Source organism: Coregonus lavaretus (genome assembly GCF_964263955.1).
Source record: "Coregonus lavaretus genome assembly, contig: HAP1_SCAFFOLD_4923, whole genome shotgun sequence".
In the NCBI taxonomy this organism is placed as follows: Eukaryota; Metazoa; Chordata; class Actinopteri; order Salmoniformes; family Salmonidae; genus Coregonus; species Coregonus lavaretus.
This window is the reverse complement of record NW_028160766.1, coordinates 1-19,052: the sequence shown is the minus strand read 5'-3', so window position 1 is coordinate 19,052 and position 19,052 is coordinate 1. Positions and strand designations below refer to the sequence as shown.

At 44.7% G+C, this 19,052-nt stretch overlaps 1 protein-coding gene across 1 annotated transcript in view; it reads right to left on the bottom strand.

Moving 5' to 3' along the window:
• LOC311121469 (cAMP and cAMP-inhibited cGMP 3',5'-cyclic phosphodiesterase 10A-like) overlaps positions 1-18,407 on the bottom strand; it is a gene marked incomplete at both ends in the record, with an annotated part of 32,951 nt that extends 14,544 nt beyond the window's left edge. Inside the window, 7 exons of the mRNA XM_084195958.1 lie at positions 908-959; positions 1,401-1,459; positions 11,765-11,815; positions 14,390-14,551; positions 16,864-17,004; positions 17,718-17,767; positions 17,945-18,407. Of these exons, the coding sequence (XP_084052084.1) occupies positions 908-959; positions 1,401-1,459; positions 11,765-11,815; positions 14,390-14,551; positions 16,864-17,004; positions 17,718-17,767; positions 17,945-18,407 (978 nt within the window). The remainder of the gene's footprint in view (positions 1-907; positions 960-1,400; positions 1,460-11,764; positions 11,816-14,389; positions 14,552-16,863; positions 17,005-17,717; positions 17,768-17,944) is intronic.
• Positions 18,408-19,052: the final 645 nt, after the last annotated feature.

Below are 19,052 nucleotides of genomic sequence, written 5' to 3'. Positions count from 1 at the left end.
ATCATGTATTTTCAGGTAGAGATACCTTGCAAAGCAACCGCTCTCTAGCCCTCTCGATCACGCATTCTTCTGTCTCTTCTCTCAGTGTCTGCCCCACACTAACCTAATGTAGCAGGCGTAAAAGAAACACACAGACCGGACAAGTAGGTGCGCAATGGATTATGGTCATTGTAGTTAATTACTGTAACGTCGACGCAGGGAGTCAGGAAGCAGGTGCAGTTAGTGAGTTTCATGATAACGAACATAGAACGATGCAAAATAAGCGCACCGTCTGACAAGGAAACATAACCAACGCTACCTGATAACTGATGACAAAAGAGTGCTATATAAAGGGTAAGTAATCAGGGAGTAATGAAGTCCAGGTGTGACTGATGATGAGACGCAGGTGTGTGTAACGATGGGTTGCCAGGTGTGCGTAAAGATGGGTTGCCAGGACCGATGGTTAGTAGACCAGCGAAGTCGCGGGCCGGAGAGGGGGAACTGGAGTAGACGTGACAATGACCATGTTTTCTGCGCTAAACTATGTAGAATATTGGCCAGTTGGAAACGACAACTCCCTACTACATCGCACAGTTTGGTCTTGATCTGATACATCTCTAGAGAAACTGCAATGCAATGTGCGCATTGAGCTCACAGAAAAAAAACTGAATGAAATGGAATTCAAATAATCTAACTGACTTTGGTCAATTAGTTGTTTAGAAACAGAAAATAAATAATAACGCAATCTGATGCCTGACCGCACAGTCGAGGATGTGGCACGCAACCATTGGTTGATGCAATGAAACGCCTGCGCACCTAGTTGGGCAGGAACTCGACCAATGTCACCACAACGCAACACACCTCCTATGAAATAGCTCTACAAATAAAAACAGACACGAAATAAACTAATTATGAAATAAAAACGTACCATAATATGTTCAAGTAGAGAATCTATTGCCACAATGTTGTCAAAGTACGTTCTGTTGGAGAAAGAGAGAGAATGATAAAAACCGTGTTTCATAATCCTGGTCCTGGGAACCCAAAGGGGTGTATATTTTGGTATTTGCCCGAGTATGACACACACGATTGCACTAATCAACTCATCATCCAATCTTTGATTAGTGAGAACCAGGTGTGTAGTGCTAGGGGGAAAAAAACTAAATGTGCACCCCTTTGGGTCCCTGGGACCAGCATTAAGAAACACTGCTGTAGATAACTGGATTGTATCCATTCACTTTATTATGTCATATTCTCTCTATTTACTTATATGTGTCCTGTTACTACAAGACAGAAGTAGGACTTACTTTGACACATCTAGTAGGAAGTCATTGAGACTGACTTACTTTGACACATCTAGTAGGAAGTCATTGAGACTGACTTACTTTGACACATCTAGTAGGAAGTCATTGAGACTGACTTACTTTGACACATCTAGTAGGAAGTCATTGAGCTCGGTCTGTTTAGCTAGGCCTCTGCACACCTGGGGATACAACAACAACACGTCAGATGTTCAGCATTCAAACTAACATCAACGATCTTACGCTAACAGTTAGTTAGCCCTTTTGTTTATGTGTCAATAGCAGGATTACAGAGAGAGCGAGAGAGAAAGAAAGAGAGACAGTGGGCCTCTCTCACATTTCTGTCTGTGGACAGAGACACCATTGTTTAATGTCAGTGCAGACAGCTGTCTTGATATCTGATGTAACACAATGGTGTCTCTGTGGACAGACATGAGATGCATTGGGACACTGTGATCCGGGATGCATTGGGACACTGTGATCCGGGATGCATTGGGACACTGTGATCCGGGATGCATTGGGACACTGTGATCCAGGATGCATTGGGGCATTGTGATCCAGGATGCATTGGGACACTGTGATCCGGGATGCATTGGGGCATTGTGATCCGGGATACATTGGGACACTGTGATCCGGGATGCATTGGGACACTGTGATCCGGGATGCATTGGGACACTGTGATCCGGGATGCATTGGGGCATTGTGATCCAGGATGCATTGGGACACTGTGATCCAGGATGCATTGGGACACTATGATTAGCAATGTGCATGGCCCGCACACTTAAGGATCTGGCTTTTTCAGCCATCTATTTCCTGTGTTTGAAGGGTGCAACATTCCACTTGTCACTTAAATCTCAATGGATTGATTGCTTTCATTTTTCTCCTATGACTCTTTCATAGTCTTGCTTGTGCCTGACGTTTTTTCCCTTTAACGTTACAAAGCAAATTCCCCAGTGTTAAATGAACACAGAAAGTGTGGACCCATATAGACACTGAACAGTGTTGAATTAACACACTGCTTAGTGTAATGCTTTATTTGCATATTTCCCAGAGTGCCTTTCAAGTGAATTGTAGAGTTACCACCCATGACTGAATATGTCCGTGACAGAGACATGCTTGTTGCATTCATCCATTTTCAGTCCTGTGGACTTCACCAAGTGAGATCCTAAGTGAATGTTATCATTAAAATGTGATTATTTAACACAATACCATATGTATTTCATAAAGCCTTATTTTGAAAGCTTACAATTAGCGATGGGGAAATAGAGTAACAGGCCAGAAATATAGATATACACTACATAGCCTGGTAACTCTAGATCTGTTTCTGCTTCAGCCAACTCCAAGACCCAAGAGAACGATGGGGAAATGAAGCTTCCTGAAACGTTGAGGTTTTCCAGCCAATTGTGTTGAAAATAGGTTCATTACACGAGGCTTTGATCAACACTGTGTACACTAGTGGCACCTGCTGGTCAAAATAATTTAGAGCAGGCAAATTATTATAGACGACGACCCACACCCCGTAACGCATGCACATTTTTGTCTTCTACCAAATCAATACCAAACCAAATCAGGTGGTTGTTTGACGAAATGATGCTTTGGACGTCTTTGATCACGTGCTTCTGATAAAGTGATACAGGCATCGGCATACTGATTCAAAGTACACTGCTTAGCGGAGCTCCGGCATCACTCGTAACATCACTTCATACAATAAAAAATACTGGGTTGTTTAGATGACCCAACTGCTGGGTCACTTAGCCGGTATGTTTTTTTTTTTAAACAGTTGGTTTGTTGATGCTGGGTTATTGAGATATGACCCAGCGGGTCAAATCAGAAGACTGGAGGCTTTGCTTAGTAGGGGCGTGAGTTTCAGTAAGTTATTTTTGGCCACCCGTTAAGAGTAAATGTCAATCCGCTTCATCTGTTCTGTTGAATTGTTGTCACGTTACGGTCAAACACTGACACGTTTGCAGCTTTAATGAAGCTTACAGAAGCCTATGTAAATTCCAATGTGATATCCTCAATGGAATAGTACCCACTTCGTTGCAATATGTCAATAATAAGGTTAATATTTTTGTTTTTTAATGTGCAATAATAATCAAGGAAAAGTTTTACATTGCAGTGTGCAAACTTAACATGATCAACAGGATTGACATTTACTCTCACGGGTAAAAAATACTATATAAAAGCCACGCCCTTAATAAGCCACGCCTTCTGAAAATAACCTATGGATTACATTTAAAAAGACCCAGCTGCTTGATAAACCCAGCATGAAAGTGAATAAAAACCCAATTTATGGTTAAATTAACCCATGCTGGGTTATTATTGTGATGTTACGTTTGACACCGGAGCGCCGAGACGTGTCGAAATCGCTAAGCAGCTAACTTTGAAGCCTGTATCACTTTATCAGAAGTACGTGATCAATGACGTCCGAAGCCTCGTTTGATCACGTGCTTTTTCAAACAGTATGTTTTCAAAATGCAAGTTCCCACTGATTTCGCCGTCATTCCGGTGCTTTCTTCGATTCCAAGCTGCTTTAAAACATCAACCTCTACTGGACACCGTACTTACAAATATAGTTATGATTTTGTACAGACAGTTTCACTTGACCAGTAACTAAGCAGGTAGAGTAAGGAACTATGGAACATTCAAGGACGTGAGGGTTTGAGGTTGAACCCGGAGTGGGGATATCCAACATGCATTCAGAATGACTGCCAGGGTTGGGAAGACTATATGAGACTACCAAAACCATCTAAACTGGAACACCCATTTCAGTAACAGTAAGTCCAAGTAGCATATTGGCAGTGGTGTAAAGTACTTAAGTAAAAATACTTTGAAGTACTACTTAAGTAGTTTTTGGGGGTATCTGTACTTTATTATACTATTTATATTTTTTTACAATTTTTACTTGTACTTCACTACATTCCAAAATAAAATAATGTACTTTTTAATCCATACATTTTCCCTGACACCCAAAGTAGTTGTTACATTTTGAATTCTTAGCAGGACATGAAAATGGTCCAATTCACACACTTATCAAGAGAACATCCCTGGTCATCCCTACTGCCTCTGATCTGGAAGACTCACTAAACATAAATGCTTCATTTGTAAATGATGTCTGAGTGTTGGAGTGTGTTCCTGGCTATACGGAAATTAAAAAAACAAGAAAATGGTGCCGTCTGGTTTGCTTAATATAAGGAATTTTTTATGATTTATACTTTTAATACTTATGTATATTTTAGCAATTACATTTACTTTTGATACTTAAGTATATTTAAAACCAAATACTTTTTTACTTTTATTCAAATAGTATTTTACTGGGTGACTTTCACTTTTACTTGCATCGTTTTCTATTAAGGTATCTTTACTTTTACTCAAGTATGACAGTTGGGTACTTTTTCCACCACTGGGATTAGTTTAGAAAATGCTTGTCATTTACAGTTTATTGGAGAAGCATAAGATTAATTAATCAATCAATCTACATGCAAAAACATAGATATTGAAACAAACAATTCTTAAAATCAATAGTGGCGCAGTGGTCTAAGGCACTGCATCACAGTGCTAGCTGTGCCACTAGAGATCCTGGTTCAAATCCAGGCTCTGTCGTAGCCGGCCGCGACCGGGAGACCCATGGGGCGGCGCACAATTGGCCCAGCGTCGTCCAGGGTAGGGGAGGGAATGGCCGGCAAGGATGTAGCTCAGTTGGTAGAGCATGGCGTTTGCAACGGCAGGGTTGTGGGTTTGATTCCCACGGGGGGCCAGTATAAAAAAATAAAAAAATAATGTATGCACTCACTAACTGTAAGTCGCTCTGGATAAGAGCGTCTGCTAAATGACTAAAATGTCAATGTAAATAGAGCATGCTGTGACATATGATAATGATGGGTGTGGTTTTGGTTCAGCTCTGGTTATTAACGCCAACACTGGGGTTATTTTACACCAATGAGTGTTAATTCAACACTTACAGAGTTAATTGTTATAGTTTAAAGTGTAGGCCATCAAAATAAGGCCTTATGAAATACGTAATGTATTGTTAAACAATTACATTTTAATGATAATATATTCACTCAGGATCTCACTTGGTGTCACTCTGTCACTAACAAATACAGTCATGGGTGGTAACTCTACAATTCACTCCAAATGCAACGCACTCTGGGAAATAAGGCTTTACACCAAGCATTGTGTTAATTTAACACTGTCCAGTGTCTATAGGGGTCCACACTTTCAGTGTTAATTTAAGACTCTCAGAGTTAAATGTAACACATTTGCTGTGTACAACCGTGGAAATATTTGCTATGACCTGTCAAACACACCCCGGTAATGACTGAAATGGGCCCAACGGAATACATTGTCTTACCATTAAATCTATAGTTGAATATCAAACCGAACACTTGGCCCCTAAGCCCTTTATCGAGTGGTCACTTGCTGATGTGTTTGATAGTGATCATTCTGCAAGTGTTTTCGCAAAAATTAGTATTGAGCCGATGCACACTCGACGTCCCAACTGCCACTTATCAACATTCCAAAAATCTAAATCTAGGCTAGGGAGAAAGTTGTAAAAACAAAATGACATCTCTTTACTCCTGTACAAAAGATGTGCAAGTAAATCGGTCGCCAGTGATTTTAATCAGCTGGTTTTGGCTTGTTTTAGACTGCCTGCTGTTAGCTACCTTCACTGACCAACACAGGGTTGCACTTTAAGCTAGCTAAGATGCTAGCTATTGCTAAACAACAATGTAGCTTGTTACTTATTCAGGATAGTTTGCTTACTGATGAAGTTCTCCTAGTTCTCACTTCCCAGCAGTCAGTCCGTAATTAAGAATGTTTCCAATAGGGCTGACCCCATTTAGTCGACTTGTCGAGTGTTTGGTCGAAAGGCTGTTGATCGACCAAGATTTCTTTAGTTGAGCAGTCGCAAAAATGTATTCTTTTTTTTATTGGCACACGAGACACCTGTCTAATTCCCGCCTGTCTGAGTGGACTCATCCAGACACCTGTCTAATTCCCGCCTGTCTGAGTGGACTCATCCAGACACCTGTCTAATTCCCGCCTGTCTGAGTGGACTCATCCAGACACCTGTCTAATTCCCGCCTGTCTGAGTGGACTCATCCAGACACCTGTCTAATTCCCGCCTGTCTGAGTGGACTCATCCAGACACCTGTCTAATTCCCGCCTGTCTGAGTGGACTCATCCAGACACCTGTCTAATTCCCGCCTGTCTGAGTGGACTCATCCAGACACCTGTCTAATTCCCGCCTGTCTGAGTGGACTAATCCATGTCTAATCTACTATGTTTGTTTGGTTACGCTCATTTCAGTTAATGCATTCAATATATTATTATTCCAGTCTTACCGTTGTCATTGTAGGAGCGGACACGTTGTTTGCAGAGTGCACAACCTAGGCTACACTTGTGAGAAACAAGTTTGGGATTATTTCATTCCATTTACGAGTTGTCAATTTAGTAATTGTCTTCTGTTTCCAGCGCTCCTGTCAATCTTCAGTAAGGACACGCACCTGATTACGCATAGAAGTAGGCCTAGGCTACCTGGCCTATAAATGTGCCCATTTGGGGATCTGATACTATTTCTGATTGTCTTAACTCACCATCACTGTGTAGCTTCTCAAATAAGTGTTTTCTTTGCCTCAAACAGCAAGTAAACAAAGTATGTTTTTACATCCATTAAGAATGACAACAGTTCCTCAACGTAGTCTATTTCAAAAATATTTTCAGTTCTCTCCCTTTCGATAACCGACTCAGCATGAAAGAGGAAAAACACGTCATGCTCCGATCCGGTGGAAACGTCATAGTATAGGCCTACCTGATTACTTCTTATCCCTTGGCGCAAATAGTCTACAGCTGTGTCTGTCCGGAGTTCACTGGCACAGGAAACGCTGAGGGCCCAGAATATTTTATACAATGTTGCTAGTTTGCTAGCACCAGCTTCAGGCAGGACCTGATGGATGAGACAATGTTTCAAGTTCCAGTTGCAGACATGCCACTAGTAGCCGATATGATTTATAGGATATTTATTTTTTATCAGGATATTTTCTACCTGCAGGCTGCAATGTTTTTATTTGTTGGCTTTATGGAGGCTATTTTTACATAGTTGGCAATGGGTTACTTTTAGATTTATATCATTTTCATTTAGATAGGATTTTGATTAACCACATGACATTGATTTTGAGATATGAAGACTTCATTATAAATGAAATGATACTGTTCCCACGAAAATGTGCATACGAAAATCATAACTGCCGCGCAGATCAGTAGAAATTATATGATACATTGGCACTCCAAATGGAAACGGACGCTGAATGGAGGGTCACAGTGCTTAAAGCATCAGACAACCTAATTAGTCTACATATAGTTGATTTTAGTCAAACATAGGGTGTGTCTATATATGGAAAAATACACATTTAAAAAATCTGACCAATGGATTGGTCGAAAGAACAGAGCAGGTTAGTGCAGGTAGGCCTAGACAGAGAAAGTGTTTGGTGGTTGCAGCCCTGTCCCACCCCTTTATGTTAATGTATTAATATATGAATACAGCCAGTGTATCTATGCAAATTAGGCACATATAATGTCCTTTATTTTAACACAAAATCATTTTTTAAATACCTGATACTATAAGAAAATGTATATACAGTTGAAGTCGGAAGTTTACATACACTTAGGTTGCAGTCATCAAAACTCGTTTTTTTCAACCACTCCACAAATGTCTTGTTAACAAACTATAGTTTTGGCAAGTCGGTTAGGACATCTACTTTGTGCATGACACAAGTAATTTTTCCAACAATTGTTTACAGACCGATTATTTCACTGTATCACAATTCCAGTGGGCCAGAAGTTTACATACACTAAGTTGACTGTGCCTTTAAACAGCTTGGAAAATTCCAGAAAATGATGTCATGACTTTAGAAGCTTCTGATAGGCTAATTGTCATCATTTCAGTCAATTGGAGGTGTACCTGTGGATGTATTTCAAGGCCTACCTTCAAACTCAGTGCCTCTTTGCTTGACATCATGGGAAAATCAAAAGAAATCAGCCAAGACCTCAGAATTTTTTTTGTAGATCTCCACAAGTCTGGTTCATCCTTGGGAGCAATTTCCAAACGCCTGAAGGTACCACGTTCATCTGTACAAACAATGCTACGCAAGTATAAACACCATGCAGCCGTCATACCGCTCAGGAAGGAGACGCGTTCTGTCTCCTAGAGATGAACGTACTTTGGTGCGAAAAGTGCAAATCAGTCCCAGAACAACAGCAAAGGACCTTGTGAAGATGCTGGAGGAAACAGGTACAAAAGTATCTATATCCACAGTAAAACGAGTCCTATATCGACATAACCTGAAAGGCTGCTCAGCAAGGAAGAAGCCACTGCTCCAAAACCGCCATTAAAAAGCTAGACTACGTTTTGCAACTGCACACGGGGACATACTTTTTGGAGAAATGTCCTCTGGTCTGATGAAACAAAAATAGAACTGTTTGGCCATAATGACCATCGTTATGTTTGGAGGAAAAAGGGGGTTGCTTGCAAGCCGAAGAACACCATCCCAACCGTGAAGCACGGGGGTGGCAGCATCATGCTGTGGGGGTGCTTTGCTGCAGGAGGGACTGGTGCACTTCACAAAATAGATGGCATCATGAGGAAGGAAAATGATGTGGATATACTGAAGCAACATCTCAAGACATCAGTCAAGAAGTTAAAGCTTGGTCGCAAATGGGTCTTCCAAATGGACAATGACCCCAAGCATACTTCCAAAGTTGTGGCAAACTGGCTTAAGGACAACAAAGTCAAGGTATTGGAGTGGCCATCACAAAGCCATGACCTCAATCCTATAGAAAAGTTGTGGGCAGAACTGAAAAAGCGTGTGCGAGCAAGGAGGCCTACAAACCTGACTCCAGGAGGAATTGGCCAAAATTCAAAGCTTGTGGAAGGCTACCCGAAACGTTTGACCCTAGTTAAACAATTTAAAGGCAATGCTAACAAATACTAATTGAGTGTATGTAAACTTCTGACCCACTGGGAATGTGATGAAAGAAATTAAAGCTGAAAATTATTCTGACATTTCACATTCTTAAAATAAAGTGGTGATCCTAACTGACCTAAGACAGGGAATTTTTACTAGGATTAAATGTCAGGAATTGTGAAAAAACTGAGTTTAAATGTATTTGGCTGAGGAGTATGTAAACTTCCGACTTCAACTGTATGAGTGCATTCTAAGACCCATGGGGCGGCGCACAATTGGCCCAGCGTCGTCCAGGGTAGGGGAGGGAATGGCCGGCAGGGATGTAGCTCAGTTGGTAGAGCATGGCGTTTGCAATGCCAGGGTTGTGGGTTTGATTCCCACGGGGGGCCAGTATAAAAAATAATGTATGCACTCACTAACTGTAAGTCGCTCTGGATAAGAGCGTCTGCTAAATGGCTAAAATGTAAATGTAAGAAAACAATTATGAAATTTGGCAATAAATATAATACCTGATTCCCAACAATCTCCATGAATTATTTGTCCATGCCAGTAAAATGCTTTATGTGCTATAATTAAGTCAATATCTGATGGATTATAAACATCTAAAAGTTTGGAGTATCTTCATCCATTGTCCAACTGTTGCATTTATTATAATTGTTTTAAAAATATTTTAACAATTTTAATATGACCGTTGCTACTGTGATTCAGGATGCATTGGGACACAGTGATCCAGGATGCATTGGGACACTGTGATCCATGATGCATTGGGACACTGTGATCCAGGATGCATTGGGACACAGTGATCCAGGATGCATTGGGACACAGTGATCCAGGATGCATTGGGACACAGTGATCCAGGATGCATTGGGACACAGTGATCCAGGATGCATTGGGACACAGTGATCCAGGATGCATTGGGACACTGTGATCCAGGATGCATTGGGACACTGTGATCCAGGATGCATTGGGACACTGTGATCCAGGATGCATTGGGACACAGTGATCCAGGATGCATTGGGACACAGTGATCCAGGATGCATTGGGACACTGTGATCCAGGATGCATTGGGACACTGTGATCCAGGATGCATTGGGACACTGTGATCCAGGATGCATTGGGACACTGTGATCCAGGATGCATTGGGACACTGTGATCCAGGATGCATTGGGACACTGTGATCCAGGATGCATTGGGACACTGTGATCCAGGATGCATTGGGACACTGTGATCCAGGATGCATTGGGACACTGTGATCCAGGATGCATTGGGACACTGTGATCCAGGATGCATTGGGACACTGTGATCCAGGATGCATTGGGACACTGTGATCCAGGATGCATTGGGACACTGTGATCCAGGATGCATTGGGACACTGTGATCCAGGATGCATTGGGACACTGTGATCCAGGATGCATTGGGACACTGTGCATTGGGTTCCATGTTCTGTAGCTCCCAGTAGGTAAAAATAACAATGACCACAGACACAACCCTGTCCCAATGACCACAGACACAACCCTGTCCCAATGACCACAGACACAACCCTGTCCCAATGACCACAGACACAACCCTGTCCCAATGACCACAGACACAACCCTGTCCCAATGACCACAGACACAACCCTGTCCCAATGACCACAGACACAACCCTGTCCCAATGACCACAGATACAACCCTGTCCCAATGACCACAGACACAACCCTGTCCCAATGACCACAGACACAACCCTGTCCCAATGACCACAGACACAACCCTGTCCCAATGACCACAGACACAACCCTGTCCCAATGACCACAGACACAACCCTGTCCCAATGACCACAGACACAACCCTGTCCCAATGACCACAGACACAACCCTGTCCCAATGACCACAGACACAACCCTGTCCCAATGACCACAGATACAACCCTGTCCCAATGACCACAGACACAACCCTGTCCCAATGACCACAGACACAACCCTGTCCCAATGACCACAGACACAACCCTGTCCCAATGACCACAGACACAACCCTGTCCCAATGACCACAGACACAACCCTGTCCCAATGACCACAGACACAACCCTGTCCCAATGACCACAGACACAACCCTGTCCCAATGACCACAGACACAACCCTGTCCCAATGACCACAGATACAACCCTGTCCCAATGACCACAGACATAACCCTGTCCCAATGACCACAGACACAACCCTGTCCCAATGACCACAGACACAACCCTGTCCCAATGACCACAGACACAACCCTGCCCCAATGACCACATACACAACCCTGTCCCAACGACCACAGACACAACCCTGTCCCAATGACCACAGACACAACCCTGTCACAATGACCACAGACACAACCCTGTCCCAATGACCACAGACACAACCCTGTCCCAATGACCACGTGCTACCTATCAAGCATTTATCAAATGTGTGTTATCAAGCATTTGTAACCAAATACACCTGACACATCACATACAGAAACATTTCTTACTTGTCTGATGAAAATGTTTTGTAAAATAATCCAATGCTCACCTGTACTTGGTGAATAGCTACAGATGCCCATGCTAAATTCGCCGTTGCAACCTTTAAGAAAATCATTATTATTTATTTATTTCACAGGGACAATGCACATAAATGAACATTTCTGTAAATGTGCCATATTTAGCCAGCTGGCTAGTTTTCATCTGTATTCCTTGGGCAGATACATACTTATTTTTTTGCATCACAAACATTTTGCATTAAAAATAAATACAAATATTTAAAAAAAGAACAGTTCCAAAGTGGGCTTTAAAATAATAGAAGCTAAAAATAATTATAACAAAAAAATTGTTAGCCTCCATGTACAGTGGGGAAAAAAAGTATTTAGTCAGCCACCAATTGTGCAAGTTCTCCCACTTAAAAAGATGAGAGAGGCCTGTAATTTTCATCATAGGTACACGTCAACTATGACAGACAAAATGAGAAATGAAATCCAGAAAATCACATTGTAGGATTTGTAATTAATTTATTTGCAAATTATGGTGGAAAATAAGTATTTGGTCAATAACAAAAGTTTCTCAATACTTTGTTATATACCCTTTGTTGGCAATGACACAGGTCAAACGTTTTCTGTAAGTCTTCACAAGGTTTTCACACACTGTTGCTGGTATTTTGGCCCATTCCTCCATTCAGATCTCCTCTAGAGCAGTGATGTTTTGGGGCTGTCGCTGGGCAACACAGACTTTCAACTCCCTCCAAAGATTTTCTATGGGGTTGAGATCTGGAGACTGGCTAGGCCACTCCAGGACCTTGAAATGCTTCTTACGATGCCACTCCTTCGTTGCCCGGGCGGTGTGTTTTGGATCATTGTCATGCTGAAAGACCCAGCCACGTTTCATCTTCAATGCCCTTGCTGATGGAAGGAGGTTTTCACTCAAAATCTCACGATACATGGCCCCATTCATTCTTTCCTTTACACGGATCAGTCGTCCTGGTCCCTTTGCAGAAAAACAGCCCCAAAGCATGATGTTTCCACCCCCATGCTTCACAGTAGGTATGGTGTTCTTTGGATGCAACTCAGCATTCTTTGTCCTCCAAACACGACGAGTTGAGTTTTTACCAAAAAGTTCTATTTTGGTTTCATCTGACCATATGACATTCTCCCAATCCTCTTCTGGATCATCCAAATGCACTCTAGCAAACTTCAGACGGGCCTGGACATGTACTGGCTTAAGCAGGGGGACACGTCTGGCACTGCAGGATTTGAGTCCCTGGCGGTGTGATCATTTTGACCCCACGGGTTGAGATCTTGCGTGGAGCCCCAGATCGAGGGAGATTATCAGTGGTCTTGTATGTCTTCCATTTCCTAATAATTGCTCCCACAGTTGATTTCTTCTAACCAAGCTGCTTACCTATTGCAGATTCAGTCTTCCCAGCCTGGTGCAGGTCTACAATTTTGTTTCTGGTGTCCTTTGACAGCTCTTTGGTCTTGGCCATAGTGGAGTTTGGAGTGTGACTGTTTGAGGTTGTGGACAGGTGTCTTTTATACTGATAACAAGTTAAACAGGTGCCATTAATACAGGTAACGAGTGGAGGACAGAGGAGCCTCTTAAAGAAGAATTTACAGGTCTGTGAGAGCCAGAAATCTTGCTTGTTTGTAGGTGACCAAATACTTATTTTCCACCATAATTTGCAAATAAATTCATTAAAAATCCTACAATGTGATTTTCTGGATTTTTTTCTCTCAATTTGTCTGTCATAGTTGACGTGTACCTATGATGAAAATGACAGGCCTCTCTCATCTTTTTAAGTGGGAGAACTTGCACAATTGGTGGCTGACTAAATACTTTTTTTCCCCACTGTATTTATATTTGACAGGGATATTTATTAATAGACATATAAACTGGACTTTCATATGAATATGGGTAACATTCATCATATAATGAGTATTCCCGGTATTCCCATTTGACATTCCCATGTGTGTCCTCATCATGTTTGTTTATCCAACCTAATGCCCTCTCCAATAATGACTGGTACGTAACATCCCAGTGGGCAAAACTGGTTGAAAAGACGTCATTACAACAAGATTACGGTGACGTTCTTACAACGTTAATGCAACCATCCTTTCCCGCTGGGTAGTCATATAATTAACCCCTCAGTGCCTGTCACCTAAAAGTGTCTACCTGTCCTCTGATTGGCTCATTGGCAGATAATAGCAGAGTTGCAAAACCTTGGTCTGGTCCTCAAGGACTCACTGATCGCTGCTCTCCTTATGAACGCCTAATGGAGCTATTACAGGAAGCCATTGCCTAGCCCTTAGCCTCTGCTGAGTCCCCAACAACTGGATGTTCCGCTTTTCAGGGGAAATGGAAAGAGCGCTTGTGACAAAACTTCAGCTTTTGGACGTTAACAAAGCAACGCTCCATCTTAACTCCTCCTCCACATTTACTGGATTGGTTGAACAGTACAGAAGAGAACCTTCCCCGACAGTTATTTTGTAGGGGATCTAGTTTCAGGTGTTTCTTTTACGCCTGCTACATAGGTTAGCTTGACCTAGAGAGTCAAATCACCTCTAAGGCTGTGTTCACACAGACAGGCTTCATGTGTATGTGTGCATGTTTGTGTGTGTGTATGTGTCTCTGTGCGTGCGTGTGTGTGTTGGTGTGTGTGTGCTTGTACCTCCTGGTTGCTGGAAGTGAAGGGCTCGTGGCCCCAGTGCCGATGCAGCTCCAGGATAGCTATGAGGTCACCGATGGCCGTGAGGATGGGGAGGCACAGGACAGAGTGAACATGATTCCCTGAGTCTGAGTCCTGTCCTGTGCCTTCAGGGAAACGCTCGTCCTGGAGAGAGAGGAGAGGAGAGGAAGAGCGAGAGAGAGAGAGAGAGAAAGAGAGAGAGAGAGAGAGGGGAGAGGAAGGGCGAGAGCGAGAGAGAGAGAGAGAGAAAGAGAGAGAGAGAGAGAGGGGAGAGGAAGGGCGAGAGCGAGAGAGAGAGAGAGAGAGAGGAGAGAGGAAGAGCGAGAGAGAGAGAAAGAGGAGAGGAAGAGCGAGAGAGAGCGAGAGAGAGAGCGAGAGAGAGAGAGAGCGCGAGAGAGAGAGAGAGCGAGAGAGAGAGGAGAGGAAGAGAGAGAGAGAGAGAGAGAGAGAGAGGAAAAGAAGAGCGAGAGAGAGAGAGAGAGAGAGAGAGAGAGAGAGAGAGAGAGAGAGAGAGAGAGAGAGCGAGAGAGAGAGGAGAGGAAGAGCGAGAGAGAGAGAGAGACAGAGAGAGAGAGAGAGAGAGAGAGGTTAGATTAGAGGTCAGCGATTAGGGGGCAGGTGTTAAAGGTGGTGAGGATGAGAAGGCACAGGACAATGTGAACACGAATCCCTGAGTCTGAATCCCTGAGACTGAATCCCTGAGACTGAATCCCTGAGTCTGAATCCCTGAGACTGAATCCCTGAGTCGTCCTGCACAGAAGTCTGGGGTCCTGAGGTCAAAGTATTTGAAATAAAACATACACAATCTGAACCAAATACTTTGGGAAATTTGATTTATCCTGCATTAGGGTTAGTGTTTTGGGTTAGTGTTTTAGGTTAGGGTAAGGGTTAGTGTTTTAGGTTAGGGTAAGGGTTAGTGTTTTGGGTTAGGGTAAGGGTTAGTGTTTTGTATTAGGGTAAGGATGAGTGTTTTGGGTTAGGATAAGGGTTAGTGTTTTTGGGTTAGGGTAAGGGTTAGTGTTTTGGGTTAGGGTTAGCATTTGGGGTTATGATAAGTGTTAGTGTTTTGGGGTTAGGATAAGGGTTAGTGTTTTTAGGTTAGGGTTAGGGTTAGTGTTTTGGGTTAGTGTTTTAGGTTAGGGTAAGGGTTAGTGTTTTGGGTTAGGGTTTTGGGTTAGGGTTAGTGTTTTGGGTAAGGGTTAGGGTAAAGGTTAGTGTTTTGGGTTAGGGTAAGGGTTAGTGTTTTGGGTTAGGGTAAGGATTAGTGTTTTGGGTTAGGGTTAGTATTTTAGGTTAGGGTTAGTGTTTTGGGTTAGGGTAAGGATTAGTGTTTTGGGTTAGGATAAGGGTTAGTGTTTTTTTTAGGTTAGGGTAAGGATTAGTGTTTTGGTGTTAGGGTAAGGATTAGTGTTTTGGGTTAGGATAAGGGTTAGTGTTTTGGGTTAGGGTTAGTGTTTTGGGTTAGGATAAGGGTTAGTGTTTTTGGGTTAGGGTAAGGATTAGTGTTTTGGGTTAGGGTTAGTATTTTAGGTTAGGGTTAGTGTTTTGGGTTAGGGTAAGGATTAGTGTTTTGGGTTAGGATAAGGGTTAGTGTTTTTTTTAGGTTAGGGTAAGGATTAGTGTTTTGGTGTTAGGGTAAGGGTTAGTGTTTTGGGTTAGGGTAAGGATTAGTGTTTTGGGTTAGGATTAGGGTTAGTGTTTTTTTTAGGTTAGGGTAAGGATTAGTGTTTTGGTGTTAGGGTAGGGGTTAGTGTTTTGGGTTAGGGTTAGCATTTGGGGTTAGGATAAGTGTTAGTGTTTTGGGGTTAGGATAAGGGTTAGTGTTTTTAGGTTAGGGTAAGGGTTAGTGTTTTGGGTTAGGGTAAGGGTTAGTGTTTTGTATTAGGGTAAGAGTTAGTGTTTTTGGGATAGGGTTAGGGTTTTTGGGTTAGGGTTAGTATTTTAGATTAGGGTTAGTGTTTTGGGTTAGGGTAAGGATGAGTGTTTTGGGTTAGGATAAGGGTTAGTGTTTTGGGGTTAGGGTAAGGGTTAGTGTTTTGGGTTAGGGTTAGCATTTGGGGTTAGGGTAAGGATTAGTGTTTTGGGGTTAGGGTAAGGGTTAGTGTTTTTTTGGGTTAGGGTTAACATTTGGGGTTATGATAAGTGTTAGTGTTTTGGGGTTAGGATAAGGGTTAGTGTTTTTAGGTTAGGGTTAGGGTAAGGGTTAGTGTTTTGGGTTAGGGTAAGGGTTAGTGTTTTGTATTAGGGTAAGAGTTAGTGTTTTTGGGATAGGGTTAGGGTTTTTGGGTTAGGGTAAGGGTTATTTTTTTGGGTACCGGTAAGGGTTAGTGTTTTGGCGTTAGGGTTAGTGTTTTTGGTTAGGGTAAGGGTTTGTGTGTTCGGTTAAGTTTAGGGTAAGGGTTAGTGTTTAGGGTTAGGGTAAAGATTAGGTGTATTTATAGTATGCTGAATCTCACCCCTGTGATGTCCTCTACTAGCAGTGTTTTGCGTGTTGTGGCGACGTGAGCGGCGATGGTGGTCCCAAACGTGATGGGACCAGCTGGGATGAGGGTGGGAGGACCGTCCTCAGCCCCCGTCGGTTTAAACAAACACAAGCTCTGAGGAAGGACCAGAGACACTCAATCAGGAGGGACCAGAGACAGAGACAGCGAGATGAACAGGATGCACTCAATCAGGAAGGACCAGAGAGAGATGAACATGGATACACTCAATCAGGAAGGACCAGAGAGAGATGAACATGGATACACTCAATCAGGAGGGACCAGAGAGAGAGACAGCGAGATGAACAGGATGCACTCAATCAGGAGGGACCAGAGACAGAGAGATGAACATGGATACACTCAATCAGGAAGGACCAGAGAGAGAGAGAGATGAACATGGATACACTCAATCAGGAACGACCAGAGAGAGATGAACATGGATACACTCAAATCAGGGACCAGAGCGAGAGAGATGAACATGGATACACTCAATCAGTCACTTACTATACACTACATCATGTTAGTCATTTAGCAGAAGCTCTTATCCAGAGCCACTTACAGTCTGTGCATTAATCTTAAAATAGCTAGGTGAGACAACCACCTGTCCCAGTCATAGTCAGTCCACACTAATCACTCAGTAGACCAGATTAATTTACACAGACTCACTAAAAAGGTGCTATCTGCAATATGTACACACATTTATTATTGAGGATATACATTGTTAATGCCTCATTAATTAAGGATTGTGGCTTTAAGACTCATCACTTACTAGACTAGATCAGTGGAGCTCAAAGTAGTTGATCTGACTATACAGTATGTGGTTCACTTACATTGTTGCATTCTCCCAAGAGGTAAAGTGCAAATCCGTCTGCTTTCGTGGCTGTTCAAAGACAAGAGATGTGTGACAGTTACAATCTGTAGTCTGTAATCTGTAGTTACCCAGATGGTGTGGTATACAGTATATGTTGTGTGTCAAGTGACGGAGCGCGGGGCGAGGGTGGAGCCCAGGGCGGAGCGCAGGGTGAGCACAGGGCGGAGCACAGGGCGAGGGCAGAACGCAAGGCGAGGGCGGAGCGCAGGGCGAGGGCCGAGCGCAGGGCGGAGCGCAGGGCGAGCGTAGGGCGGAGCGCAGTGTGAGGGCGGAGTGCAGGGCGAGCGCAGGGCGGAGCGCAGGGCGGATCACAGGGTGTGGGCGGAGCGCAGGGCGAGGGCTGAGCGCAGGGTGAGGGCGTAGCACAGGGCGAGCACAGGGCGAGGGCAGGGTGAGTGCAGGGCGGAGTGTAGGGCGGAGCGCAAGGCAGAGCGCAGGGCGAGTGCAAGGCGGAGTGCAGGGCGAGGGCAGAGCGAGTGCAAGGCGGAGTGCAGGGCGGAGCGCAGGGGGAGTGCAAGGCGGAGTGCAGGGCAGAGCGCAGGGCGAGCACAGGGAGGAGCGCAGGGTGAGGGTGTAGCACAGGGCGAGCGCAGGGCAGAGCGCAGGGCAAGGGCGGAACGCAGGGTGTGGGCGGAGCGCAGGGCGAGGGCTGAGCGCAGGGCGAGCGCAGGGCGGAGCACAGGGCGAGGGCGGAGCGTAGGGTGAGGGCGTAGCACAGGGCGAGCGCAGGGCGGAGCGCAGGGCGGAGCGCAGGGCGAGTGCAAGGCGGAGTGCAGGGCGGAGCGCAAGGCAGAGCGCAGGGCGGAGCGCAGGGGGAGTGCAGGGCGGAGCGCAGGGCGAGTGCAAGGCGGAGTGCAGGGCGAGGGCAGGGCGTGTGCAAGGCGGAGTGCAGGGTGGAGCGCAGCGCAGGGGGAGTGCAAGGCGGAGTGCAGGGCAGAGCACAGGGAGGAGCGCAAGGTGAGGGCGTAGCACAGGGCGAGCGCAGGGCGGAGCGCAGGGCGAGGGCGGGGGCAAGGCGGAGTGCAGGGCGGAGCGCAAGGCGGAGCGCAGGGCAGAGCGCAGGGCGAGTGCAAGGCGGAGTACAGGGCAGAGCGCAGGGCGGAGCGCAGGGCGAGGGCAGTGCGGGGGCAGGGCGAGGGCAGGGCGGGGGCAGGGCGAGGGCAGGGCAGGGGCAGGGCGAGGGCAGGGCGAGGGCAGTGCAGGGGCAGGGCGAGGGCAGGGCGGGGGCAGGGCGAGGGCAGGGCAGGGGCAGGGCAGGGGCAGGGCGGGGGCAGGGCGAGGGCAGGGCGGGGGC